Source organism: Strix uralensis, chromosome 9 (genome assembly GCF_047716275.1).
Source record: "Strix uralensis isolate ZFMK-TIS-50842 chromosome 9, bStrUra1, whole genome shotgun sequence".
NCBI classification, from domain to species: domain Eukaryota; kingdom Metazoa; phylum Chordata; class Aves; order Strigiformes; family Strigidae; genus Strix; species Strix uralensis.
This window is the reverse complement of record NC_133980.1, coordinates 13,641,088-13,664,773: the sequence shown is the minus strand read 5'-3', so window position 1 is coordinate 13,664,773 and position 23,686 is coordinate 13,641,088. Positions and strand designations below refer to the sequence as shown.

General features: G+C 45.6%; 2 protein-coding genes across 7 annotated transcripts; one reads left to right on the top strand and one right to left on the bottom strand.

Annotated features, from left to right (window-relative positions):
• The first annotated feature begins 2,501 nt into the window (after positions 1 to 2,501).
• On the top strand, positions 2,502 to 7,138 carry TMEM207 (transmembrane protein 207). Of its 3 annotated transcripts, none has more exons than XM_074877403.1 (5): positions 2,502 to 2,925; positions 4,732 to 4,769; positions 5,188 to 5,223; positions 5,679 to 5,821; positions 6,795 to 7,138. In XM_074877403.1, exons 1-5 carry the CDS (start codon positions 2,833 to 2,835, stop codon positions 6,941 to 6,943), a joined length of 459 nt encoding a protein of 152 aa, XP_074733504.1. In that variant the 5' UTR covers positions 2,502 to 2,832; the 3' UTR covers positions 6,944 to 7,138. The 3 variants fall into 3 exon arrangements, with proteins under 3 accessions (XP_074733504.1, XP_074733503.1, XP_074733505.1); XM_074877402.1 differs by having other exon boundaries at positions 5,188 to 5,232; XM_074877404.1 differs by lacking the exon at positions 5,188 to 5,223.
• CLDN16 (claudin 16) lies at positions 6,954 to 22,389 on the bottom strand. 4 transcript variants are annotated; one of them, XM_074877401.1, is made up of 6 exons: positions 22,131 to 22,389; positions 17,283 to 17,385; positions 16,863 to 17,027; positions 15,616 to 15,807; positions 15,134 to 15,280; positions 6,954 to 7,079 (listed from the first exon to the last, which is right to left on the bottom strand). In XM_074877401.1, exons 1-5 carry the CDS (start codon positions 22,242 to 22,244, stop codon positions 15,141 to 15,143), a joined length of 714 nt encoding a protein of 237 aa, XP_074733502.1. In that variant the 5' UTR covers positions 22,245 to 22,389; the 3' UTR covers positions 6,954 to 7,079; positions 15,134 to 15,140. The 4 variants fall into 4 exon arrangements, with proteins under 4 accessions (XP_074733502.1, XP_074733499.1, XP_074733501.1 ...); XM_074877398.1 differs by lacking the exon at positions 6,954 to 7,079 and adding an exon at positions 8,392 to 12,099; XM_074877400.1 differs by lacking the exon at positions 6,954 to 7,079 and adding an exon at positions 14,426 to 14,977.
• Positions 22,390 to 23,686: the final 1,297 nt, after the last annotated feature.

Below are 23,686 nucleotides of genomic sequence, written 5' to 3'. Positions count from 1 at the left end.
AGCTTAGCAAGGTGATTGCCTTCTCAAATGTCATCCCCAGCATCCACCAAATGCTCTAAAGGCAGCTAAGGAAGAACTTTAAACAGGTTTAAACTGATAGCTGTGCTTATGAGCTGCCAGGGGGCTCTGTGTGGGCTCTTGTTTGCCAGTAAATTCCCTCCCACTCTCACCAGAATTCAGAGGTGCCCAGGGTGTTCCCTGAAACTTTGACTCAAACCAAAAGCATGATTGTATGACATTCAAACCAGCAAACACCATTACTTCTAGTGCACATACGTACAAGGACGAGTTCAGTTCCTGAAATACAAACCCCTAAACCAACCTCGGCCTCGTCGGACTTCACAAGTTAAATCAGCTTCTCCCAAATTCCTCCTGTCTCCCAGTCTTGCATCCCCTCTCATGAAGTCCAGCAAGAGCCAGCCCCCTGGTTGTTTCTGTGGCAACTCTAAAAGTCACCCTTTGGATGATCCTAGAACTGTACATCTTCCTCCCATCGAAAGGACCAGGTACTTTAAGCGAAGAGATAATGGACAATCATAAATTGCTCTATGTTGCAGTAGTCCCTGTTGCTGCCTGGGAGATGCATTTGTCACCTAGCAACGACATAAGGTGACGAGGAAATAACAGAGTTTTAATCTAATGGTCACAAGTTAACATCTATCAGAGAGCAGCCTCCCAAGTCCACTGATGAGGTGGATATAACTGATTGAGGAGGCAAGAGATGCCAAACTTTTTATCAGTAAGTGGATGAGGGGAAGGAGCAGGGGTTACCTTTCATGTATGTATATACATATGTGTGCATATATCTCTTCACGGGGGAATAAAAAAAAAAAGCCTAGAAAAATCCCACAGACTGAAGGTAACCTTCGGAACAGAGCTACCCAGAAGATGAGTCTCTCAGTTTTGCTAAACCCCAAAGGCAGCAGTGTCGCAGTAGGCAGGGAGCGGGCAGGAGGGGTCACAGCCCACTGTGAGTTTTGGTGCAGAGCTCCTCTAGGCTTTCGGTGTCAGGTCCCGTCTGCCTTAGAGCAAGTGCTGGGGCTTTTTATGACATTAATGTATTCAAGCTGCTCAGCAGATCACAGACAGAGGGAGTTTTCCTGCTAAAGCAGCAGCTCTTTTCAGTATTGGGATCACACCGGCACCCCCTCTTAGCCAACTCTCTCTCCTCTTGACATCATCACTGAGAATGCAGGGACAGGCTCCACAAATTGCCACCACCACTTGAAACCTCTGTATGGGGCCAACCAGCAGAAAATGTCAAAGTTTGCCTGGATGCCAGGAAGCTGAGCAGTGGCAGAATTCAATTCTTCCCCTTTTCTTCTAGAAATATACCCAGAACAGATGCTATGTGTTATTTTTCAGTAACAAGAGCTCAGCGAGGTACCTGCCCCCTGAAATACTGGGAATGATCCATTCGGTAGCTCTATATTGGAAGTACTCTGGGTGCTGGCATGAGGAAAGTAATTGTGAGAAGAAGAAATCTGAAATTAGTTCACTGATGGATGATCTCTTTGAAGCCTGAAATTGTAAGAGTCACAAGGTTCCCAGCAAGGCTGTGCACATTTTTATATTGCGGGAGCTTTTCTTTTAAGAAAACAGCTAAGAAATTGGTTTGGCAATTTACTGTTGAACAAAATTGAAAAGGATTGGTCTGAACCAGGACACCAGCATGTTCAGATCATTTGTATTGTGTAGCACGTGTACTTAGCACCATTATGAGAGACGCTTTCTCAGAGGTCATCGTTTCAGAGGCTTGCCTTTAATTAGTAGTGAGCTGAAAGTAAACATTTGAGAACACCAGGGTTTGGACTGGGTTTATGCAAAACTTTAACAATAAATTACAAACCTGGGTTGAGTATATGTACCAGAGTTGGTTAGACTTCTTGACCTTTTAGTTGAAGCAAAGCCACAAAGGTATATCTCAAGAGTAGCTTAACTTTGTCAATCATTACTGAAGTAATGGCATCACAACATAATGCTTAACTTCTAGAGTGACGGCTAAACATATTCACGGCAGCACCCTTTGTGTTAAATCTGGAAGAACTGTAGTTAATGGTTCATTTCAGCCACGGGCTGTAAACTTCAGTGACAATCTATTACTGACTGCTGAACAAACTGGGATTGTCCGTTCTGCAGTGATCAGAGCTACGGTACAAACTCTCTTCCACCCCGTTTAACTATGTCATCTGGATGTATCCATTAGGATCAAACTGGTCCTTACATTGTGCAATGAAATTTGTATCCCTTATGAGAACCATTGGGGATGTGTGTTTTTTCAGATGCATTCTCCTAGCAAAGCAACCCCTGGCAGGTGCGTAAAAGCAGTAGAGGTGCTGGTGGTGGTTGTCTCAGCCTGGGAAAGGTTTCCTTCATCCTTGGTGCACATGTTTGAGGTGGTAGGCACAGTGTATAGATGGCTGGAGGTAGCTCTGCTTTTTCTGTAATGCCAGAATGGCAGCTGAATGCAACATGTGATGAAAGCATGGCCTCACAATACAGTCTCCAGTGATTGTTTACTTGTAGCAGGTCCTGTTAAATAGAGCTGTGGGTTAATGTGGAACTAAGCTTCAGCAGCAGGAATTTGTGAACAGCTATGAAAATACTGAAACAACTGCAAGGTGCTGACCTTAAACTAGTGTTCCTTTAACTTCTAGCAGCTGTTTGAGTGTGTCCATGCAAACCCAAATTCATTCCCTGGCTAGCGGTAATTTCTGAAGCGCAGGAAGCCATTGGGTAGCATGTTCTCTGGCTGGAGGCACAATGTGCAAAGAAGTTTTAAAAGATCCAAATTACAGAGGGTAAAACACTGCTGCAAACAAAGCTCTTCCCATGTTTCACCTGCTAGTGATGCAGAGACCTGGAGCTTTGTGTTTCACTTCATGGATCACAGGAACGGGAGTTCTGTGTTTAACCTTCTTCCAGGTAACCAAACCCTTCACTGGGACCAGGCGGATTTTAGGGATTTCTTGGGGGGAAGATTTCAACTTTTATAGAATTTAGTCATCAACCTTTTTATTTTTTTGGGAAGAGTTTTTTTAAGGACCTGATGATTTGGGGAGGATTTAATGTTCACAAAAATTCCGATTAATGCAGAGAAAACATGACAGCCTTAATCCTTTATTCTGTCTATGGCTATTGAAATGGAAGAGCATGGGTCTTCAGTAGCATGAGTGGGTGTTTGGCTGCATTGATAGATTACTGCCTCAGAGCAGATGCACTTTGCTGCAGTTTAGCTACGCTAAGGTAGCTCTGCTGAGATAGTTTGAAGGATGATAAAAGAGAGTCCGGAGGTTGTCATTCAGCCATGAAGAATACTCAGGGTACATGTAATCATAGCAAACAGCTGTCTGGTTTTGACCTGTTGTTCTAGTAATCAGTTGAAGTGCAAAAAAAATTAAAATATTCTGCACCAGGGTGCATGTGTGACATGGCAAATTAACTAAGTTTTTAAAGGACACGTCTGTAAGAGTTGAAGCTTCTGTCTTTTTCTTTATTCCTCACTTGGGTTTCAACCGCTCATGAAATTTCATAGATAATGAAATGTTTTATATGAAAGACTTACTGTACCTAAAGACCTCTGGCAAAACTAGGGACCAAAAGGCAGTGTGTGCACAGGATCAGACACGTTATAGAGATTTGTGGGGTGATTTCTTGCTGTTTACAGTCACATAAGCTTTGCACAACAAAATCCTTACAAGGAAGTCCTGTTAATTAGAGATGTAATATGAGATCTCTCAATTACACATATTCGATACAGATTTCTAATACAGACAGAGCTTTCCCGTTTAGCTCAAAGAAAGTCAGAAATCTCTACGTGTTTTAGATATATGCAGAAGGAAATCCAAAGTAAAGTAATGATTTACATATTACATTCTAATAGTCTTCTCCAAGAAATAAATCTAAATTCTTCCACCTTGCTCATTCTGCTTACCAGTGTTATTGCAATTCTATCCTGATCTGAAGTTTTCTGTAGCAAAGTTGGGCAAGTGTTATAACACAAGTCAGCCAAAAATTTACTGAATTTGATTCAGTCATAGTGATGAACCACCCCAGTTACTTTTTCCCCGAATAATCTGAAACTGAGGTTAAGATCAACAAGGCTTGCAAAAATAAACTTGCTTGAGCAGAGAGTAGAAAATATACCTGAAAAACAAGTTTCAGGTTCACATATTTGCAATGCCTGAAACCTGACTCTGGAAATGATGCACTCTACTATCTGAAAAAAAGAAAATGCTGGCTAGAGCACACGTCTGGTCAAATCAGCTCCAATTTACAGCTACATTCACAATTAGATACTGGAAAATGATCTACAGATCAAGAATTTGGTCACGGGACAGTTTCAACAGACATTTCTGAATAGCAAATCCCAGTTCTGTAAACATGTCTCTGACACCTGCTTGTGTCTCCTTGATTTTGTCCTTCTCTCTTTCACACCAAAAGAAATGCTTTCCCCTTGGACTAGTTTTCATCTGCAAACTATTGAATTTGTCGAGCTCTCTGTGAGGTTATCCACTGGTTTCAATATAGGTTAGCTCAGACCAGAGACACACAGAGGCGAGAGCTCAGCCCCGTGGTCTCTAGGGAGAGGTTTGGTTTTCATCCCCACAGGAGCTAGCACCTGTATGGCTCTTCCTCTCGGACCTCCTGCTCTAAGATCAGTAATTAGACTGGTAAATTATAAAAAAACAACAAATATCTGCCCTCTCTGATTTACATGTGTGTTTTCAGTTAGCAGACTCTGAGTCGGACTGTGAGCTTGGCGAGAGGTGAGTGTGGCTCTCTGTTTTCTCACCCGTGGCTGCTCCTACCCTGGGCTCTGCCGGGGATGCTGTGCTCCTACCCGGCATGCTGGCATGGCAGAGGAACGAGGGCTTCCAGGAAAGGGCCTTTTAGTTTTTCATCCAAAAGAGGAAAGGGAGGCTGGAAACCCTTTGGGTTTTCAGCAAAAACACACGTGGCAGGTGCCAATGTTGGAAGGCAAACCAGTTGCACACTGCTTCCTACATCATCTGCATCGGCTCCCATCTACATAGAGAAACTTTTAATAGGGTTCCCTTGATGGAGGAAAACTTCTCAATCCTCTACTTACCGATGATGCTTTTCTTTGTGTTGGTAGACATGCGTTGGAGATGCTATGGTCCCCTCACGCGGGACTGAAAGTCCCTTTTATTTTTCCCTTGTTAGGTGCATCAGGCAGAACGATGAAAACTTTAGCAGCTGGTATGTGTGGTAAGTTTCAGATCTGTCTTAGAGGGAAAAACTGGCAAATAATATTCTTTGATGGATATATGGAGAGAAAGACATTAAGAGAGACTGATAGCTAGAGAGCATTGCTCCTGGGCTGTCCCTGTGTTCTGTCTTTACTGACTAATGGGAATCATTTATCCATATCCTCCTCACTGTACGCTGACAACTGAGCTGGGCAAAACCGATGAATGATTTCGGGGAGAAATGTTTGAATTTCCAGCCAGCACTCAGTGCTGAGCACTCAGCACCGAGACATTGGTTTCCAGGGACTTTGATCATGTCCAGTACACTGATGGGGAAACCGCAACATTTAACAGCTATTTGCAAAAGATGTTAATGAATATGTTAATTTGAAGACATGCAGCCATCTGTCGGTGCTGCCTGCAGATGGTGATGGTACTGTTCCTCCCCTGCTGCCTCTGCCGCAGGTTCCTGATGTTGTTTTTCCTGGCCTTGCTCCTGTCCTGTGGGATCTGCTGCTGCCTGCAGTGCTGGCTGAAACGGCGGAGCTGCCTCCCCCACCAACGCACCCTGGCCGTCTTCGCGCTCAGCAGCTCAGATGCCTTTTGTGGTTAGTTCTCTCCCTACCTGCTGCAAGGTCCTGCTGGCCCCGGCAGCCCTCCCATGGCCCATTCATAGCCCAGTAAGAAGCAGCCAGGCTTGAGTGGGAGCCAGACTTCAGGTGGGTGCTGTGTTTCTGGTGAACACTGGGGTGCTCATCTTGGGCACCTTGAGGGGATGGACTATGGACTGGAGGGCTTAAGCAAGCCACACCCACTTTTCCCCAGTTGTACCTTCAGCTGAACTCAGTGCTGTCCCCGCGAGTTCATGTGTCCCAAAGGTGCCCAGTTGGGTCTTGACCACACTAACACTGGAGGGGTGTGGGACCTTCTCCTCAGTGCTGGAGCACTCAGTAGCCTGACATGCAGCCATAGGCACTGCCTGGGGTCAAGCAGCCCGTTCCAACACATGACCTGCATTTATCACTCAGGGAAGACCACGCCAGTCTACTTTAGCCACCCCAGCAGGGAACTCAACTGGCTGATACACCCTGGAGTATGTCAGAAAGTTGTCTTGGTGGGTGCTGTTCATCGTGGTAGCTAGCCACCCTCAGCATCCCCCCAGGAGCACCCAGACTTTTGAGGACTGGGCTACAATGGCTATGTGTAGCACCCAGCACTGACCTGGAGTATTGCCAGCAATGTCAGCAGGCTGGGCCAGGCAACAGACCCTCCAAGAAGAATGAAGCTAATTCTGTCATTAGACTAAGCCCTTCCCAGAGGAGGTATTGTCTGCTTTCTGGGTGGTCATGAACAGTGTCTCCACAGGGGGAACCCACCCCAAACCCACCCAAATTCCTCTGTTCTCACTTCTTGTATCTGGAGTTTGTGGTGAGAGCTTTGTGATGCCATGCTTCAGAAATTACATCCATGTCTTTCTTGTTTCCAAGTGGTTTGGCAGCTCCTCCCAGGCTCACCCCTCTCACCCCCACGCTCGCTCTTCATGTCTGTCTGTTTTACAGTTACAGTTTTGTTTTTTTCCAGCAAGTGAAGTGCCTCAGTGCCCATTCTCTGGATCTCCGAGCCCCTGCATGAGTGCAGAGATGTCCTCTTCTCCTGCCCCACAGTTCAGCCTTGGGGAAACTGAATTGCCTCCCTCCTATGATGATATTATGAAGGAAAACAAGCTCTAGACACCACGTGTTGGCTTTCTGTGATCCCATTTGGTTCATCGGAGATCTTCCATTATGCTACAGTAGTGTGAGATCAAATCAGCCCTTTCTACAGGTTGGCCGAGAGACTGAAAAGCAGTACATATTTCATCTGAATCTAAAAGGGGAGACAAAATGCAACAGAATAAATGCCAAAAGCATGTATTGAATCCATCACAGGAGCTCAGCTTGACATTTTGATAGGGCTCTGGATTTTGAGAAGCTCCCTCAAAGGTCTGTCTGTATTCAGGGTTTCTGTCTCAGCCTCCAGATTTATCTCTCTAAGGCTGCTCAAGCTGGTGCAACCCCGTGTGTTTTAGGACTGAATGTTGATTAATGACTTGATAGTTACTTCTCAAACTTGGGCTGCCTCCTTCACTTGGCACAGTGCCAACAAACACCCTCTGGCAAAGTCATGTTGTTCTAATACATCGTAATGCAATCATGCCACTCTGCGATGAAGGATCGTTTGCCACATTTAAAATATTTAGCACATCATATCAGATTTGTCTAGTGCAAAAGGCAGAAAATTTATGGCCGGGGAGGGAAAAGAAGAGATGGGGATTAAGAGGGCAGTAGCAGTGGCAAGAGCTGGTTACAGAGCACAAAAAAAGGGAGTTTGCTCATTTGAGCTGTTCTTAATTGCATGGTGATTGTCCCCAGCTACTCTTGCTCTAGCATTGCAGACCTACAGGCTTTGAATGGGCCAAGACCCACATGGCAGTTCCCCACAGACATGAATTATGGGGTTAGGTATTTGGTGCTTAGCTACAGAAATTTATTAGGATAAGGAAAGCCATTTTATTTTAGGTGACCACTGCAGACAGGATGGGAAGAGGCTTCAAGAAGACTCCCTTATACTCAAGCAGGATCAGCTCTACCTAAGCCATTCCTAGGAGGTATTAGCCTGCCTACTTCTCAAATTACAGAGGAAAGATGCCGAATTTCCCCCTTAGCTGAATTCCAGATGAAAGCAAAGATTTCCTTTGTTTGTCATGGGCAGGTCACTGAAGGCTGGATTCAGCCTGCCTGACCTTTCTACCTCTGCTCTCTCAATGGCAAGGGCTGGGGGCTGCAGTCAGACCCCCCTTGGTGCAGAAGGTAAATGTCACACTCAGTACCATCCATTGCGTGCCTGGGGAGCCACGAGCTCAGAGTCAAAGCGGGCAGCTGGGTCCATCCTAGGTACACCAAAAGATTAATGGAAGCCCACAGCCTGCCTCATGGAGCAGCTCCCCACCTGTAGAGAGGGGTTAGTACCAGTTCCCCTGCTCAGGAAGGAAACAGGGAAGATAAATCCACTAAAGGTTATGAAGTGCTCGCATATTCCCATAATGAGGCTATATAAGTACCTTCGCTAGATAAAGAATTATAGCACATTTTGAGAGACAAATTCTCTGCCAGCAACACCACAAATTATCTCCATAAAATCTTATTTTAGAAGCAGCTTTAATGTTTGACTCTTGTGTGAAAGGAAATAAATGTTACTGTAGCAAAATGAATGTTTGTGCCAGCAGGCTAAAATATTACAGAGTTTATTAATAAGGAAAATTAGCAAGTACGGACTCAGCCAGCGGAGAAGTTGAGCAATTCCTGAGTATCCTTTTGCTCACTTAACTTAGTAAGAATTGCAAGTAACCAGCACCTCTCAGGATCAGACCTTTTATATACATAACTGCTTCCGCTACTCAGCCCCTTCAATTTATGCCCTGAAGCATGAGATTTGATTATGTTTGTCACTTCAGCTTGCATAGTCTGCTAGTGGGTATTAAATCAGCCATCACTTCCTTCCCACCTACCCACTGCATTTGCTTCAGTGACCCTTTCGTGGAAGTGAACTCCACAGGTTGTCTGCATTATATGCTGCATAAAACATTACTGTCTCCCGCTTATTAATTGCTTAGCTCTAAATAAATTGCTGCCTTTAATTTCATTGAATGTCACCTTCTAATCAGATGGCTGGAGAGGTTAACAAGCAAGGACTGCTCTGGTTTCAGTGCCTCCATCACTCTGCATCCCTCTTTCACAAGGTCCAGTAAGCGGCACTCATCACCCAGGCGGTAAATCCTTCCCCAGCCACCCAACAGAGGGCAAGCGAGGCTTTCAGCAACGCGCCCAGGAGCCTGCTGCTCCTGCAGAAACATTCGTGGGAACAGGTTTGTGTTTCTGTGCTACTAGTGTGCATTCAAGTGCATTCAGCTTCATGTTTGGGGTGCTTTAATTATTCACAAAAGGAATAAAATTATTCCACCAAAATTGCAGCAAGTAGCTTATAGTAAAATTGTCACAAAATTAGGCTCCAGCTGGAGTCACCAGCATGGGAGAACCTATGTGCTGTGGTGCTTGTGCAACACAGCAGGAGCCTTAGGCACTTCCAAAAACTGCAGAAGACCAGGACCCATCTGCGAAAAGAGTTTGTGTAGGGTTGCTTAGGGGGAACATAAACTCACCTTGCTGCTGGCTTGGGGTGGGGAAGGAGAGTACACTGAGAGGGTGCTCAGTGGGTGCTGCTTTGGTCCTTGGCTTCCTGATCATTAAAATGGAGAAAGGGATGGGTTCCTTCCTTCTGAAAATGTATTTAGGATGGCTCTGTTGACCTACTGTTGCCTACAAAAGCTGCTTCTCTCAGCCTGCTCTCTTACTCCCAGGCACTTCAGCAAAATGGGCAAGGTTTCTCCAGACCCCTGTTCCCATTCTTACAAAAGCAGATATTTTGCCTGGTATCTTAGGCTTTTGTAAATACTCAGCCCTTAATGAGGGCAGTTAATGCAGTTTTGCTGACGTTTCCAGAGTTCTAAGGAAAGATGAGGCATTACTTTATAATTCATCACCTTAGGAATGGGGTCTACTTTGGAAAAACACTTGTTCTGCTGTGACCCTCTGGCTGCCGCTCAATCCTCTGACTTATACTTCCTTCTGACTTTGAGAAGAAATGGCAAACTGCTCTAGAAAAACCCAGAAAACATTAGAATGCAGATGTATTTGTGGGACACCTTGCTGTCAGTAAGCCTTGAGAGGGGGAAATGGGAGCAGTGCAGATGAGCTAATTGCTTGGTGACCATCTGGAAGCGAAAGACAAAGGGAACGTGGAGAGGCGAATCGCTGGACTTTCACCTCTGCACATCAAGAGCTGAATAATAAAGTCATAAACTGGCTCTCAGGCAAAATAGGGCAAAACCAAAGGCAGCTGACTCATAACAGGGAGTCGGTCAGTGCTGCCAGAGGTTGCACACTAAAGATGTGAAAATAATATAAATGCTCATTAATCTGCTTTTTATTGTCATCTGAAGACTCTGGATTATGGGCTAAAGGCTTTTGCACAGGGAGGAGGAGGATGGGGCCTAGGCCAGATGCTCTCTCTCTTCGGGTCACTAGATGGCACAAGTCCGGCTCTTTCCTTTCTCGCTCAAAGGCATTTTACAGCAGGCACCCAAGAGCTACCGGGAGAAAATTGTTCTCCGCTCCCTGTAACAGTGCTTGGACAGAGTATTTCGGTCATTAATCGCTTGCCCACAATATTTAACAGATGCAGAAGAGCAAACTGTGGGGGTCCAGCCCCCGCTGAGAGAGAACCTGGCTTTCTTGGTGGAATTTGACTTTTCTCTCTTGGAAAGTTTATGAAATGACTGTAAGTAGACGTGTCTAAACTGGGGATAAAGTCTACAGCTGTTGGAGGGCCGTTGCTGTAGGTGTGCACTGGGGTCTGAGGTCTGTAGCTACCGGCAAAGATCTGGGCAGCCTCGGAAATCACACCCCACTTTCCCAAGGGCTTGTCCTGTTTGTGCTGCTGCCTTTTCTGTGTCCTTGCAGGAGAGCAGTGATTTCCCTCACAGAAGTCAGAGCAGGTCACCTGGCAAAGTACTTTTCTGGGCAAAACTTGGACATGGGTTAGAGAAACATGATGCTCAAAGGTAACTGCATTTATTATATCTCACTGACCTTACAGTATGTAAGGAAAACAGAACTCTGAAGTAACATTTCTATCTATTGAAAATAATTGTCCAGATCTACTGAATTCAGAACATAATCACAATATGGCAAATCCATATTTTGGGAAATATTCATGCTGCTGCAGTAGGAGAGTCTAGTTCACAAGGTCACAGTGAGTCCTAATTACAGCCAGAGTTATTAAGAGCCCTTATGAACAAGGCTGATCAAGGTAGTGAGAGGACAAAATATTGCATGCAGAAAAGGACAGCTATTGCAGATGTCATTGTTTTATTATCTCTCACTTGCGTATATCAAAATGGGAAATCAATACCTATCTGTAAGGGCATGAAATCAACTTAGCAAAGAGCTTACCTACAAGACTTCGCTATTTTCCATAACCCATAGCCAGCCAGATCCCTGGCAGACTGCGCCAAGCTGTGTGCTGTCAGTGGAGAAGGCAATGGGGAGCCCCAGGTTCAAGGATACACCATGGGGCAGGTACGGCAGGGAGGAAACGAGGGAGTCCCAACTCTCAGTTAAGTCACTGACTCTGCCTATACTCTGGGAAATGAAGCAACAAGACTGAGATGCTCAAACATACAAAAATACTCCTTGGAAGTTAGTGAAAATCTGGATAAGCCTAAAAGGCTGTTGACACTGAAGGATTAAATGTTGGGCCTCAGCTGAAAATTGCAACTGAGCAAAAAGCCTTGGTAAGCCATCAGTGGCCATCAGGAAGGCAAAGTCGGTCTATTGTCATTCCTAGCAAGCTGCTGCTGAATGGGATGTAGGTAGGTATTAAGGAAATACCTTAATATCTGAGCTCACCTGCACCATCTTTAGCCTTAGGGACTGGTTGTGATTTTGAAAGAAAAAATAAGTCCTGTGTACTTTCTGGGACGTTCCTTGCTAATGAATAAACAACCAAACTAAAATAGATTTGCATTGTGGCATCATAATGAGATAATGAGGAGTGAATACTGAAGTCATGAAATCAGAGTCAGAATTAAATCAAACAGTGGATTGACAATTAAATATTAACAACTGATCAAAACATCAGATAGATTGTCAGCAGGATTTGACTAATGAAGCAATGCAGCATTGGACTGGTTACAAAACATTAACTTGGCAAACCTAAGGGTTGATGTGACCTTTACCTAGTCCTCTTGTGCAGGAGATAGATCCTCAAAAGCTATCGTAGAGTGTGGCTAGAACAGAAGTATGGTTAAAGAATTAACCCTTATTCTACATAGCTGAAGAAGAGAAAGGCTCACAAATGTTTATGCAACATTCTTTGTATGCAAAGAATATTTGTATGTACATTTAGGTCAACATAGCACTTAGGGATAGGGTGTAGCTGAGAACGGTCAGTGTTAGGTTAATTGTTGGACTCGATGATCTTCAAGGTTTTTTCCAACCTAGATGACTCTGTGACTCTGTGATTTGTTTGCAAAGTGTATTTGAGGATGGTGGACCCTGAGTTAAGGTAGTGTTTGGCGTATGTGTTTGCCTTAGTTGTGTACCCCCAGGAGGAGCACAGGGCTGGAGGGAATAATGAGACTAGTCCTCTATATTCACCCCTGACCAGGGCATAGACATTCAATCCCAAAGTGCCCACTGAGCCACTGCTTGGTGTGACCCACATGCTGCAAATCACAAAACAGCTCCCACCACCTTAAAACAAGCTGAAGACCATTAGGACAAAGGCCCAGAAGTCTCCTCAACTACAGCATACTGGAGAAAAAGAACAGGAGAAATCAGTGGTCCGAGATCTGCAATTACAGCACATTAGCAGGTGGTCCCAGACTTTTTCGCCTCTGCTAAACAAGAAATAAGTCTTCCAAGCAAGAGATAATCTTCATGCCTCAGAAAAAGCTCTAGAAAACAGCAACAAGAGGCTGGTGGATGTCCCTGAGTGTTTGTGGGAAGAGCTAATGTCCTAGCTGCATAGTCTGGGAAGGATTTGATTCAGGATTTTGGTCCAAGTGATGATGTCTGCTCAGTACCTCCTCCTGAGGAGTGTCTCTGCGCTGGGTGAGTCGGGCTGGGGCAGTCTGCAGCATTGCAGCATCTCTCCTCCTTTGGAGAGGTTGAGGGAACATTTGCCTCACCGGGGAGGAGCAGAGATGCGGGCATTGGAGCAGGCGCTGAGAACAGCTCTGCCTTTGCAGTGGGTTCGTCCTCCCTCTCCTTCCTGGCATGTCCCTGAAGGAGCAGAGAAGCAGGGACACAGCCCAGGAACCAGAACCAAAAATGTCCCCTGAGCTTCCCTGCCCCGGTACAGCATACCAGCACCAGCTCTTCTGCCCCGAAGGCCCCACAGCACATATGTGTTCCTGATGTGACTGTGAAAAAGTTTTTTTTTTAAAAAACCCTCTGGATGCAGCTTCCTGCAATAACAGGCAGAAATTCCTATCACCTCCAGATCTCTTTTTGCATTCTTGGTATAATCCGTGAATTCATCACATTGCTCATAACTCTTGTACTCCTCATCTCTCAGGACTTTCTAAAAAAGCCTCCGCCACTTCTCCTACTGTGTTTACATCTGTTCAATATAGCTCAGCTGTTGGCAATAAGTTGCCTTCCATGTGGCTAACATAAACATCTGCCAACCGAAGCAGCATGAACTCTGCAGGCATGAAGCCTCCCTTGCCTGGGCAGCAGCACTGTCACAAGGGCTCTTGCTGAGACCGTTGCGTTATGGTCTGAGCCTTGTGAAGGTGCTTGAGCCCGTAGCAAAGCCATATGGACCTGCTGTTGTCCCATCTGTCCCAGGGCCTGAGTGTTATTTGATTGGGAGCCATGTCAGGATTGGGTTATGTTTTAACGTTGCTGGTCAGTTCTGTGCTGCCACACAAGATGCTGCTTCCAGGATAATCCGTGAGAGGACTCAGCCCCGCATCTTCCATCATAGGGACTACCAGAGGTGCTCTCTGGGACACAGTCCACTCCATCCACTGCCATCTTCCTCTGGCCATCATAACATAAGGCTTCCCTTTATATTGCCTGAGGGGAGAAAGGGAATTTCTCCACCCAGACTACCCACCAAGAGGTCAGTGGAGGAAGCCTACCACTGTGCACACCACTGTCCTGAGACTCCACCGTTGTTTCTCCACTGCCCCTGAGCAGGTATATCTCCATGCTGAGAGCCTTTTGTCAACCCCTGGTGCCCATGACCATATGATGTGGTGCCCATGCTAAAAAGGACCGGATTTGGGCAGTTCCTACCAACCCTAAGAAAACTGTCTCAGCTCCTCTTACTGTTAAAGACATGGAAGAATTTTCACATCCATCCTTAGGGAACATATTAAACCACACTGAGGTTTTTTTACCCACCCTAGTGAAGGCATGGCTGATGCTCTAACTTGATCCAGCCTATGGCAGCCTGGATTGCAGCAGGGGACAGCAGCACTGAACTGGATTTAAATACCTTTTGATAGAAAGGGACAATAGATTTTACTATTGTTTATGCTAGTTTCTAGCCAGTATAGACATACTGTCACACACAACGTCATATCTTGGATGTTCACTCACTTTGTCTTTGTCCAGGTAAAATTTTTACTAAGCAGAAAGAAGCTTGAAATTTCCAGATCTCAGTGAGTCTAGAGCATGTGTATTGTACATTTGAACATTTACTGAGAAGGACTGCATTTTGCAGGGAAGAATGCAGTGTTTCCTCAGTGCAGAGGTTCATGGGCCAAAGAGAGGTCCAGACATTTAACACAACTCTTCATCTTCTGCTGAAGCTCTCCATCTACCTTTAAGAGGAGCAGACTGCATGCTGGGTGCACAGGGTCCAGATGTTGGCCAGACGATCAGTCCTTTTCTTTGCCTGTATTTTCTGCTTTGTATGTTCAGTCAACACATTGCCAGACATGGAACAGATCCATCTTACAGGTTGGGGATCTTCATGCTGAACACTGGGGTCTGATCCAGGAGCAGCTGATTTATCTCACTTGTGCTGATAGTGTTGAGCCAAATGCTACAAGAGTTTGTGCTGGTTATTTCAGTTCGTGCTTATGCAAGTGGCCTCAGCACTCAAGACAACAGGAATCCCTAAAGCAAGATCTCCTCAGAGATTACTTTCTAGAAGGAAGGGGGTTTTTTAAGCTTTCATAGTGCAAACATTGTAGCATACAGTATATCCTTGAAATTTAACTTTGCATCTGTATCACAACCACAGGAGCGTGGGTCTCTGCACAATCCACTACAAATAGAAGTAAAGCTTTCTGGAGTACTCACCTTCTCCTCACACTCTTGTGTCCACTGCATACATTTTGGCAGTAGCTGTTTGAGAGGATGGCAAATGCACGTTTGTTACAATTGTCCCAGCTAAGGAATAGCCTTTCCTTAAGGAGTAAGCAGAGTGGAGTCTTCCAGAGCTGGTCTCTGTGAGGCACAAGGAGAGAAACAGGATCTGCTAATGAGTGACTTTCAGCTGCAAAGCCTTGAAACGCAGAGAAAGCAGCACTCCAAGATATGACATAATAACACATTTTATGTCATACTTACACCTCAGCTCCCATCTGGACACCTTGATGTTCTTTCTAGAGCTGCTGAAATAACACTATTCCCATTTTACAGCTGAAGATATTGCTACTGGGGTTGAGCAACCATCCTGAAGAATGTCCCTGAAGGACTTCCCCCACCCTGTGTGCCTGTAGCAGGCCCCAAGCGATGGATCTATCTCTGAACTGTGTTTCAGCCCTGCCACGGTTCCTCACCTCTGAAGAGATACATGCAGCAGGTAAGCAGGGCCCCGGATAAGAAACAGCCGAGTGACCCCGCCATGCCGAGCCAGCACGACCAGCCAAACTTGTACTGGATGCCCAGAAACACATTGTGGAAGACCAGAGAGGAGCGTTCCACGTAGACATCAACGGCGTACCACACCGAGCCAGTAATGCCTGGGAGACCTGCAGGACATGAGGGAGGTACCACACAGAGCTCCCAGATGGACCACAAGGAGATCACCAGTATAAAATCTGGAGCTACAGCCTTTTGTCTGCTGGGTCAGATTTTAGGATGGACAGGTTTAGGCCCCTGTTCTGTCTCAGTCCAGTGACTTGGGCGGATTTACCCTGTTTCCTACTAATATCAGCTGGAGCGCTGTCAGGCAGAGGCTGTACTTTGTGGCTTGGCACTCACAGACACAATCAGCACTGCTTGGCAGCACTCAGGTTTCTGCAGTAAAAGGCAGAAAACTCCTCCCTTCTCAGCTTGTTTATCAACTTGCTGTGAAGTTACTATTCTGTTTTGACTTTCAGAACTTTGACAGTGTTTTTTACACAAACTTAAGGAGGTGAATGAAGGATTTTAAAAAAACTTTTTGAAGTGTTTTACATGTGCTCCCAGTGGCTGGGGTGAGTTATGTGTTAAATCTGCTTATGCTGAAGCAGTGTTGATGCTCAATATTGGCATAAAGTCAAATGAAATTACTTGGTACCTAGATGGCTGTCCATTTATTTTTGCATTTAAAATTCTCCCACTGGCCATAACAGTCACTCAGGTATTTATCACCTAGGAGGGACAGATGCATTACTATCCTTTTATTAGAGATCAGCTGCAGAGATTTCAGGCTAAGTGACTTGCCCAAGGTCACACAATCTGTGGCAGAGCTAGGAATCAAACCAGGATGCTGGGACTTTTTAGTCCTTCAGCAATTAGGTCTCTTTGCCTTATCAACAACACTGACTTCTTCACAGTAAAACAGCAATAAATGGAAGTCAGTCAACTCAGAGCCAAGTCACCTGGTCAATCCATGAAATGAAATTGGATAAACTCAGTGTTGTTAGGGACAGGCAATGAACAGAGGAAGATATATTGCACAAATAAAGCAAATAAAGATCCTTCCCTCATGTGTACCCTTTAGAAAATCACCAACTCTTCTCTCCAAAATAAGAGAATGCTTTGAAGCTTCCCCCTTTTGCTAAAGGGTGCCCTGCAGGATGGGGGTGCAGCAGGGGAATACCTGCAATGAGCAACATAACTCCAGACACCAGGCAGATGCGCAGCTTGATGAGCGGCTCATCAGGCAGGAATTTCACGCAGTCCAGTCCCAGGACAAGGAAGAGAAATCCAAACCCTGCCAGGATATCTGCTGTGATCATCATGGCTCGGGTCAGCACCAGCTTCACTGCAGGACAAAACCAGATCATTTTAGTGCACAAGGAATGGAAATGTGGGTGGGTAACGGGGTCAGATCCTGTAGGAACATTTTTTTCTGGGGTGAAGCTTTCTCCAGCTTCCCCTGGGAGTAATACACCACTGAGAAAAGAAACATCTCGAATATGTTTCTGCACCGAATTATCTGTCACTGAGAATAGATGTTCTTTCAGTCTACACTCAGGTGTCCCCACCACTTGTAGAAACATCTTTGACTCTTACATACCAGGGTGCTCGGCGAAGATGGAGTCATACTCATCACAAGTTTGGATCCCATCAAAAACGTTTGTGACACATTCCCACCACAGGCCACGGCATTTTGTACTCACCTGTGGGTTGAGAAGACAAAGAAGACTGTAAGCGAATATATCCACCAACACAGTGGACGGTCAGCTAGGCCCTTCAACAGAAATCCTGGTCCAGTTACATTGATGGCAAACTGGAGTTGTTTAGCTTGAAGAATAAAAAGAGTGGCAGAATGGAGAAAAAGGACAATGTTTTCTATGTCCCTACTAATGGTCTTAAATTAGAGCAAAAGAAATTCGAATTAGACATTAGGAAAAAAACCTTCATATTTGTAAGGATAAAAATCCTTAAGGAAATTTCTGGGAGGAGCTGGGGGGTGGCTGACAGGAGAGATCCAAGAGCAGGTTTGATCACTCCTTGCCAAATGCTTGTCTAGACTGAGCTGGGCAGGGCTATGGACCAGATGACCTGAGACTTTGCTGTCCATGCTCCCCTTACATCATCCTCCTGCCAAAAAGGAGCAGCTCAGAGGGGAGCGTGACTGGCGAGGCAGGCGTTGCACCAGGAGCTGGACACCCGCAGTGGGAGGTGGCCGTGGCGTGGTTAAGGTGTGCTTTGCTGCAGAGTGGAGGTGTGGATGTGAGCCCCTCTCCAGATGCATGTGGAGGGCTGCCCCTAAATGACTCAGCCATAAACACTGGCTGGAAAATGAGAGGCAGCCAGTGCTGATCCTGGCCCTGGGGCTCCCAGTGCGCTGTGGACTATGGCACCACGCTTGCCCGAGCCACACTCATCACTGAGACATCCAGACTCGGCAGACGTTGCAGTAGCATCATGGCTAATCGTCTCCACTGTCCTGAAGCCGTAGATACTATTCCCAGCCCAGCCTTCCATAAATCTCTTTAATATGGGAGGTATTTTCATTACCAATGCAAATATGGCAACAAGCACCTCTAAAACATTCCTGGAATTGCTCATACAAGGAGCAGAGTTAATGTCGGTGCAGCTTTGGACTCCAGCCTACCCCACTGCTGCCAGCAACACCCGCTGCAGTTAATGGAAGGAGAAACTCTCCCAGGGAATGGGTTTCACTGAAGGCAAGGGGACTGGGCTTGTTTGGATGACACAATAAATTAATTTTTCTTGCACTGTATAAATAACAAAGCAGATAATAACATATCTCAGCCACTTAATAAAGTCTCATTCAGGATATATTGAAGTCTGTAGCCAACCGTAACATTTTCTCCACAATACCATGTCCGAGCCAATGTACACCCTCTCTGTGATACTGTACTGAGGATAAAAGGTGAGTAAAAATGATTCGTTACTTCAGACTGGCAAAAAAGATACTATTTATGTTTCAATTAAAACAATCTATATTTTTTGTTTAATGAAGATGAAAACTACTTACAATTTCTGAGAATTTTGGGGCAGGTTTAACAAAAAATATCACAAAAAATGAGAATCAGTGCTGGAAAAACCTGGTTTCATTGATTTTGTGTTTTTCAAGATAACAGTGTCATGTAAAACAATTTGCCCTGTTATATTAGATGTAAGTTTTTATCATGGCCCTCTTAATCCAGCTGCAGCTCCTCTTCTGTCTTAACTCACCACCTTTCAGGTTGTGCTTGAAATTAGCATATTTTTATTAAAATGCATTTTGTTCCACTTGTATGTATATCATTTCATGTTCTTCCCAAACCACCATAGGCTTATTCATACTACTCTGTATTCAGCTAATACTCAGTTACTTCCTCACTTGTTTGCATTTGTATTGTTTTTTAAATCCTACAAGCAGCATCTTTGTCTAAATTATTTATAAAGACTAATAGGATTCCAGGCTTTGTCAGCCTCCAAGCAAAACAGAGGTCTTAAGGTGCAACAGTTGTGATCATGGTCTATCTTGTGAAACAGCCCCCTTCTCAGCCTAGAAAAAACTTGATAGATGTTTTATATTTCTTGGGGTGTTTCAGTTTCCACCCACTCCTGCTAGCACCAAAAACGGGCAGAAGCAGGGATCAGCTCATCTCTATGCAGCACATGCACAGCCAGGAAAAAATGTCTCGTTGCCTGGTGCAGGAGTGATGGGAACAGACCTCGGAGGGGGAACCTGTGGCTGGCCTAAGCCACTGCTGAGCTATTCTGGTTTTTGTTACCTGCCTCTTAACCCTCTTGGCCATCCCTTGCTCCCCTCTGCTTTGTGAATCTTTTGTCCTTCTGGTCGCTAATCTGCTCCTAAACCACCCTTGGGCCTTTGCCCAGACAGCACAAACCCTCAGGCACACGGGAACTCACTGCTGTAAACGGGAGAGGCGTCAGGGCTGGCTGGGGTGTCAGCTGGGGGCATGCATTTCTCCATCCCGTGGCCAGGCCATTGCACCATGTTGAGAGCACTAATTCCCTATCACCTCTTCTCCCCCATAGCAAATCTGCTCCAGCTTCCCTGGGCCCTGCCAAGGACTCCCTGAGAAGCTAAGCATCACGGCCAAACTCCTCATCTCCCACCTTGATTATGAAACACATTGCCACGACCTGCTTTCCCTAACACAAGTATGCATGTAAAACATAAACTGCATAACGACTCTAATACATATATAATTATATCCTGTGCATAATGTATAATTAATATTAAAATAATTCTAATACAAAAAAAAAATGACAGAACAAGCACACACTTCCCCTTCTGGGGAAAGCACAGAAGACAAACATGTGAGCAATGTTAGTCACAGTGTTTTACTGCACTGTAAAAAGATGCCAACATACAATGATTACAAGCCCAGCACGAGAGTAAAACAGGCAGCGTTTAACAGTAGTGGTAATATTTTTAATCCGCCTGCAACAGGGAGGGACTGTGTACACAATACAGTGCTTGTCGGGAAGCAGATTATGGGGTTTTTCCAGCACAAACTACTGCAAAAATTCACCCAGGCTTGTCTTGATGCTCACACGGAACGCACCAGCTTAAACCACTTTCTGTGTTGCCGAAACCTGGTTGTTTCTGAAGGGGAGGCGGGGGGCTGTGCGGAGCGTGGTGGGGCCCCCGCAGCCCCCCAGCGGCGGCTGCTCCCGGCGCGCCCCGGCCCTTCTGCAGGGCTGCTCCTCTGCAGCGCGACCACAGCGAGGGCTCCATCCTCCCCAGCTGCTGGGGGCCAGGGTCACAGCCAGGCGACTTTCTAGGCTGGAGGATTGGAGTTCCTTTCTCCTGAAGTCAAAGTTGCCTGAATTAGCCTTTTTCCAGCTGAAAACAGGAGTCACTGTGGACTCCACACCCTTCTGGCCGTGGATGGTTTGCCTGCATTCCCCTATTTAGAGAGGCAGTGAGTCATTAGGGCCATTAAGGAGATCAGTCGGTCAGGTATTAAGGCTGGGGGCCTTTTTCTCTATTATTTAGTATTCACACTCAGAGCAGGAATGTGAGAGTAGAGGCTGCTAATAACCAAAGTGGGTGTTAATGGAGCACTTTGTGACAGCCCAGCGCAGGTGCCTTTGTGCCAAGAAGACAAGGTTACACAGCCTCGGGGTAACGGACTGGATCTTTCCCGGACTCACCCTGCTCAGGAGTTGGGTTTCCCTCTTCTGTTTTTCTTGAAAATGATGGCACAATCTGGGATCTGTTTGGCTTTTCTGAGTATACTGATATCTTCAGCTGACTCCAGGCAATTCACAGCTTCCTGAAATGAATCTAAAATATCTCCTAAATTAAGACGATAAATGAAGTGATATCCCTGCCAGCATCAGTTTTCCCTGAAACAGCACACTGTTTTCCCTGAAAAGTGTCTCACTTGTGACCAACAGCAACCTCATTGCATTGGATCTATGACCACCTCAACATCTACAACCACCTCCCAGGGTGGCACTGGCAGTAAGATTGATGGGATTTCTTGTGGCATAGAGAAAAAAAGGTAGTTTTATTTTAATCACTTTTAGCCTTCTCGGCTAATTCATCCCTTCATGCTATGTAGCTAAGCGTTGCATTGCAGTCACTGAGTGCAGAGAAGCTCTTCTGGCTTCCCATGCTGGATAGCAGATAGAAAGTTTCCTCCTGATATATTCAGCCAAACTCTCTGTCTTGGAAGGTGTTTCACCTTCACTGCATAAAGTGTCCAGTTTACCAGAGAGCAGATTCCCACGCTGTGGACCAGCGACCCTTAAATGTACAGAAAGTGCTGGCTGCTCTGGGAAGAAAATACAAACTTGCAGTACTGAGTGCTGGAGAAACGGCGACGGTTCGGGGTCTGGAATCTCTGGGGTACAGTTTGCATGTGTGTGGCATTCTGCTACCTTGCTGTTTGCAACATAATTTTGCCAATACCTTTCTCTAACGTGAGAGAGCTAATGTTTGCACAAGTTCAAGAAGATATTTTTGAGTGCTAGATCTGATGCTAGTCCCCATCCTCCCCATAAATTTCTGCTAGCCCTATAGCTCAATGGCTGTTAAGAAAAAGACTTGAAGAGCACAGGTGTACATGCTGGACTTTTCCACCAAGAAGTCTGATCTATAGAATTAGAAACATCTCCAAAATATCCATGCAGGCTGGAGATACAGGACAACACCACTTCAGTTCATGCACATTTAAACCTAGAGCCTGTAGACCTTTCCTGAACTTACTAAGCAAGAGCAGAGTCTGGATAATGAAGTCTGGATGAGAGAATTACACAAAATAACACTTTTCACCTGCTCTTGCCAGAGTCACTATTTCATTTTCATACACTTTCATCAAGCACAACACGGAAAAAGTACATGAGAGTGGAGCAATGATACCGGGAACTAAACTCTCTCTAGGACACCTTTGCTTTGGAGATCAGGCTCTCCTCACCCTGATCTTACCTCCAGGGAATCATCAGCATTCACCATCCAACAGTCTGTCCAGGTAGATGCTATCAAAAATCCAGTAGAGAAAAAAGCAAAAAAACAGCCCACATACTGGAGGAAAAACCTCATGCCAGCAGGTGATCAGCACATCTAGGGGGGTGAGAAAAACAATGCCCAGCTCGTGTTCTTAAAGCTGGGGTAGAGGTAGAGCGTCAGTGTCCCAGGTCACCACCACCCTCTTCCAGTGGCCATGAACAGCAGAAACTTTTCACTTCTGCAGATACTATCCGTCAGTGATGGCCACAGGAGCAACACTCACCTGCAACAGGGACGGGAGGAGGGTGAGAGTGCTCACTGGAGCTGCTGCAGCCAATCCGCCCTGCACAGTTAAAGCTTTTGTCATGCCTGGCTGAAGAGAAATGGGATTGTGCAGAAGTGGCATGCAGGTAACTGAAGTCCTGGACTTGCAAGGAAAACAGGTACCATTGCAGGTTTTGGCAAAGTATGGATTAAAAAAAGAATCAAAACTGGTTCTTCAGGGCAGATGTTTTGAGCATGGCTAAGGGACACACAGAAGCTCTCATGCACACAGGTTTATTCATGCACATTGGTTCATGCCTTAGCACTAAACACCTGTAAAATGTGCTGGTGTAGATCCCAGGCCCTTTGGTTACTCTGTTGGTCTCTGATGCATTGAGGACCTAGTTCAATGCAGGAATGTCACTGGGAAGGGAAAAATGTAGCAGTCATGGGTCTTCAGAGCAACACCAACAACAATCCCAGCTCAGATGTGGAGCTCTGTAACAGTGGAACAGGTTGCTCAGGGAGGCTGTAGATGCCCCATCCCTGGAAATATTCAAGGTCAGGTTGGGCGAGGCTTTGAGCAACCTGATCTAGTTGAAGATGCCCCTGCTCATTGTAGTGGGGCTGGACTAGGTGACCTTTAAAGGTCCCTTCCAACACAAACCATTGTATGATTCTATGATTCTATTCTGCATTTAAGCCAGACCTAGATACTTCTCATGACCTGGACTCATGTGGGAATCTTGAACTTTTCAAGCCGGTGCCAGTTTGGGAGATTTTGTTTCACTGGATTTTGCCTGTGCACTTATTGCCATTGCAACCTTCCTTTTTTCCTGCAGGACTCCCTGGGTGAGCAGGGGTCACGCAGGCTGCCAGGGACAAACAGACGGGGCCTCTGTATGGAGGCTTCTCACTCAGTGCCTCCTCTCACAGTGCCAAGAAACCCAGCAGGGCTCCAGGGCACCTTCCAGGAACCGGACTAGACATTCCTCCTATCCCAAAGGTACAAATGCACAGAAACCATCACATCCTCAATGATCTTTATTTTTGAAAAGAGAAGCCATAAAAAACTAGAAACCTGCCTTTAGTGGGCAACTCTTCAAGATAAGGCTGAGGAGCAGATTTTCGCTCTGCTTTCAGATCTGTTTACAATCTGCTTGCCCAAACTGATGGTGTCTGTCATCTCAGCTGTCACCTCCAGATGGAGCCAATCGGTACTTTTACAGAATTGCTCAAAGTTTGCTTTCTCCGAGATTTTCTTCCAAATA